Source organism: Magallana gigas, chromosome 3, assembly GCF_963853765.1.
Source record: "Magallana gigas chromosome 3, xbMagGiga1.1, whole genome shotgun sequence".
Taxonomy (NCBI): Eukaryota; Metazoa; Mollusca; class Bivalvia; order Ostreida; family Ostreidae; genus Magallana; species Magallana gigas.
Genome location: NC_088855.1, coordinates 48,647,063 through 48,651,871, shown reverse-complemented (window position 1 = coordinate 48,651,871; position 4,809 = coordinate 48,647,063). Strand labels below are relative to the sequence as shown.

The following is a 4,809-nucleotide window of genomic DNA, read 5'->3' as shown; positions in this document are numbered from 1 at the left end:
AATATGTACAAAATTAAAAAGAAAACAGCTTGAATTTTTATGTTTCTATTCAAAGTATTTTCCACCCATTCACTCGATTTTTTCATCGATTTACCGCCAGATTGTAGGATTATAAATCTTATCTTTTAATGCATCAAAATGAGTAAATATCAATTGTTGCAAGATGTTACATATTGAACACGAAGCCTTTCAATTCCGGATGCATATTATCTGAAATACATTATACCCAAACAGGAATGCAGTCTCAATTACTATGGGTATCGATCTGACCCGACACCGGTTTTCGGTCAATAAAAACATGCGAGTTACACGTGTTGACGGGAATTAACACAGCGTGGCAAACCGGGCGTGGAGATAAGGAAAGTTGGTGCGGTGTCCAGGAAGAATTAACAATGGTTCTAGGTTGTGTTTTACGATCTGCGTTAAGAAATGGCTGCAAGGTTCGAGGTAGGTCTGTTGGATCTGACTCATAGTAACGTTACACGATCCAGTCCTCACATCTGAATTTTACCTAATGTCGGTTTTTTCAAACTAACATAGATACCACTTCCGTTCTTTTACAGTGGAGAACATGGTGTACCCAGGGGTCCGTAAAATGTCAAGTCAATCAAAACCAAAGGTAACCAAATCAAAGCTCTAATGTTAATTCGTTGCATTTAGCATTGGTCACCCATGGACACTGAATGGGCGGGGTCGAACCGAAAATAGCCCCCCCCCCCCCGGCAAGCAAAATTATTTCTCGGACACCTCCCTTTCTGGTAAAAATAAATTTTGTATCCGGGCATGTCATTTCATATGTTTAGACAAATATATAAATATATATACTGAGTTAAGAAGATTGATGACGTACACGTACATTATATTTTTTTCATTTTTAAAAGCATATTAATGAAACTTATAATTTTAAAATCAAACTGATTTTTTCAGAAAACAACACAATTAAAGAACATGTTAAACTCCAAAGAGCTGGAATTCATCATGGAAGCCCACAACGGACTGAGCGCCAGGATCGTGGAAGAAGCCGGTAATATATTTTACCTACCATTATGAACATTATTAATTCTCTTTAGAAAACAGACAGGCATGTCTTTAAATTAATTGAAGGCTAAAATAGTTATACCTGCCCTCTTCTCTAAATATAATAAAATTTATATAATTCCATAATGCTTTAAGCATGATATGTCACATTATTAATTTCGGTATGCAGTATTCCGAAGTATTCTTGTTGCTATAGTACAATACATGTATAATTCATGTTAAAATCGGTCCTCTTTGTATGCAATATAGATTTTTGATATTGTTTTTTCTGTCATGTTGTAAATTTTGTATTTACTGCCACCCGGTAAATTCAAAATTTACAACAAACATGTTGTGAATTTTGTTTTTACTGCCACCCGGTGAGTTCAAAATTTACAACATGACATTTCCCAAGGTTTTGGTATCTCTTTGAAGACCACAGACTAGAGAGAATAATCTTACCGTGAGGAGTCTACGCTCAGGTCACGGTTAGGTTAAACCGGGTCCGTATATAGGATATCAGACATTTTAACGATAGAACATTCTATCTAGCCATTGACAGAAAACAATTTGAAAGTTATATTGTTAAACATTACAATATTAAACGTTTGTGCGTATTATTGGGATGGTCAATATATCGAAGAGGATACACAAGAGACAGACAATCTTTATGTTGTAACATACATGTACATATTACATTTATATCTTGTTGAAACAGAGTGTCAGTCGGATCTAGAGGGGGTTCAAGGGGTGGGGTGGGGGGGTGGGGGGGGGGGTTCCAGACCCCCTCCCTGCTGCAAAATTAAAATTACAAGATTTAAGATTACAAGATTTGTGCATGGTGTGTTTTGACCCCCTTGAGCTAAAATTCTCAGCTTCTAATAGTCTGATTACTTGTATTTGTGTAAAGGTTTCAAGGGCATCTGGGGAAGTGGTTTGTCTATATCAGCTCAGCTAGGTGTACGAGATAGCAATGAGGCTTCATGGACGCAGGTTGTCGACGTCATGGAATTCATGAGTGACGCAACATCAATCCCTATTTTACTAGACGCCGACACCGGATATGGAAATTTTAACAACGCGCGCAGGCTGGTGCGGAAATTAGAGGACAGAGGTGTAGCAGGTAAAAATAATAAATACATTGTACATATTATACCACTACGCAAGTTAAGAAAAAAAACTCTGTACCGGTTGAATACATGTAGTTTTATCGTAGCTTTTTGCCTTCGTTTGAAAATGTCAGAGGCATTAAAAATGAGGTGTTTTTTTTATATATTTGCCATCAGGTGCGTGTTTAGAAGACAAATTATTTCCTAAAACAAATTCACTGCATGATGGACGGGCACAGCCGTTAGCGGATATCGAAGAATTCGCATTAAAAATAAAGGTACTTCATGATTTAAGAGTTACTTTTTTCTTAATTTTATCTATCAGGATGAACTAATTGTATAACTATTGATATTTTTTTTTAAATATGATTTTTTTAAAAGGCATGTAAAGACACCCAGACCGATCCTGACTTTTGCATTGTTGCCCGTGTAGAGGCGTTCATTGCTGGCTGGGGATTGGACGAAGCTTTGAAGCGAGCCGAAGCATACCGGAATGCAGGTGCATTAATTCTAGGGTTTCTCTTCAAATCTTTTGTGTATATGTGTGTGTGTTTTCCTTATAACGTAATAAACATGATCGAATTGCTATTTTTATAGGCGCTGATGCCATCTTAATGCATAGCAAGAAAAGTGATCCTTCGGACATTGAAGCTTTCATGAAGGCCTGGAATAATCAGGTGCGTGTTTTAAAATACCACATTGTGTTTCAAGTGTATCTGAGAACTAGTACTATGTGGATTTTTTTCGTTTGGATGCACTGTATTGTTATTTATTCAGAGTATCACAAGAACGCAAACTACTCAGTCATGGAACAGCGTGTTTCATATCTTCCTTACTTAAAATTTGAGCCATCGATGCGGAATTTGATAAAATCACTAAAACTTATTTGAAAAAAAAAATTGCATAATTTTCATCACCTTAAATACTAGTAGCTAATTTCATGGTGTATGTTTGTTTGCATCAAAGATGTTTTTTGCCGCTGTTTGAACATCCTTCAAAAAATCTCCTGTTTTCTATTACAGGGACCAGTAGTTATAGTGCCTACAAAGTACTACAAAACTCCCACTCAGTACTTCCGTGATTTGGGAGTTTCCATGGTGATATGGGCCAACCATAATTTACGTTCTTCCATCACAGCTATGCAGGGAACCACGGCAACCATTTTCAAAGAACAATCCCTCACATCTATAGAGCAGAATGTAAGAGAGAGAGAGAGAGAGAGAGAGAGAGAGAGAGAGAGTTTGCTGGGGTATAAAAAAAAATAATTATAGGTAGAATCATACATTCTTTAATTGTGGTCTTGGTTTTGATTTCAGGTTGCCACGGTGAAAGAGGTTTTCCGTCTACAGAGAGACGATGAGCTGGTGTCGGCAGAAGATCAGTATTTACCTAAAAACTAGGTCATCTCCTCTTAAAAGGCAGCAGGACTGGTCTTGTATTCAAGACGAGTAATTCTCATTTCACATGAAAAAGCTAATTACTTATGACTTGACTTTAAAAAGTCGCCGTTGTTAAATACGATCCTAATGTGGTATGGGACACCTGTCTATATTGATGTGGACAAAAGTACATTATAATCAAAATACTTGCACCGTTTTAGAATTTTAAAATTTTACAATATATGACCAAAAAATATGTTTAAAAAATGTTTGAAAACGATAAAAATATAAAAGGCCCAGAGGGATTCAAACTCTAAATTACAGATTCATGGCAATCGCCGTTACACTGATATGTAACAATTTTGGAGGTAAACAATTGTACGCTGTTATACTCGATTTTATTGTTTAACGTCACAACATGGAGGTGTCCCATACCACCTTAACTGGATCAATTTGTCTCTTTGTTGCGAGTACCCGGTATATAACTTTAGTTTTACGGAATCGTACAATTATTGTGTTGTCAACTTTACACTGGAATCCTGTGGTTGTGTACACGTATTCAGGGTATTGTGTTTTCACGTCCATGACATTTCATTTGCCCACTTTCTTCTCAATCAGTTCCACTTTGAAAGTTGAATCTCATGAATGAAATATATCTTTAACTTCACTTCTGAATCTCGTGCTATTTAATTTTCAAATATTTTAAAGTAATCTCAAGCAGGCGCCTTCTTGCATCGTAAAAGTATTATTTGTATTTTATTTATATCGTATCATTTATATCTTTTGTATAAATGGCGGAATGCTATTTGTGTACGTCTTATTATTAAAGAACTATTTATGAAGTTGTTTTCATGTATTTCGTTATTTACATATATGCAAGGACCAGGCACTTTATACAAAAATCAATAAGTACTGTCAATTGAAATAAATGAAATCCTGTAACCAGTGTCTTTGTTGTAATTTCACTTAAGGTAAGTCATCCCTTTGTCTTCCACTGGTTTTGTGAACATGTGATTTACTCTATATGGTATATAGTAGGCAAGTCGTGGGTATCAATTTCATTGTTGAGGTGTTGGAAAAAGACTAACCATTTTTTAACTTTATTCATTATAAACTAGGGCGTAATTGTATTCTTTAAAATTCTGATCTTTATCGATGCAATATAATAGCTAACTCAATATGTTCCTGAGGAAAGTCGTAGGTGAACACCGCCTGTTTTTCATGTTGGTACGACAATTCTTTATGTATATATATTTTAACGTTTAACTTTTTAAATATAATTTATGCAAACTTTTATACTTCGG

At 35.6% G+C, this 4,809-nt stretch overlaps 1 protein-coding gene across 1 annotated transcript; it reads left to right on the top strand.

Annotated features, from left to right (window-relative positions):
* The first annotated feature begins 266 nt into the window (after nt 1-266).
* On the top strand, nt 267-4,447 carry LOC105327128 (phosphoenolpyruvate phosphomutase). The gene is made up of 9 exons (XM_011427440.4): nt 267-447; nt 564-619; nt 928-1,024; nt 1,928-2,140; nt 2,304-2,404; nt 2,508-2,625; nt 2,724-2,803; nt 3,149-3,325; nt 3,443-4,447. The coding sequence occupies exons 1-9, from the start codon at nt 393-395 to the stop codon at nt 3,524-3,526; spliced, it is 981 nt and encodes a 326-aa protein (XP_011425742.1). The 5' UTR covers nt 267-392; the 3' UTR covers nt 3,527-4,447.
* The last annotated feature ends 362 nt before the right edge of the window (nt 4,448-4,809 follow it).

What these genes read in the sequence shown, in the direction of transcription:
- LOC105327128 (XM_011427440.4), top strand. Translation starts at nt 393, where the DNA reads ATGGTTCTAGGTTGTGTTTTACGATCTGCGTTAAGAAATGGCTGCAAG. An exon ending in CGAAGCATACCGGAATGCAG is followed by an intron (nt 2,626 to 2,723) that starts GTGCATTAATTC and finishes CTATTTTTATAG; the next exon opens with GCGCTGATGCCATCTTAATG. An exon ending in TGAAGGCCTGGAATAATCAG is followed by an intron (nt 2,804 to 3,148) that starts GTGCGTGTTTTA and finishes TTTCTATTACAG; the next exon opens with GGACCAGTAGTTATAGTGCC.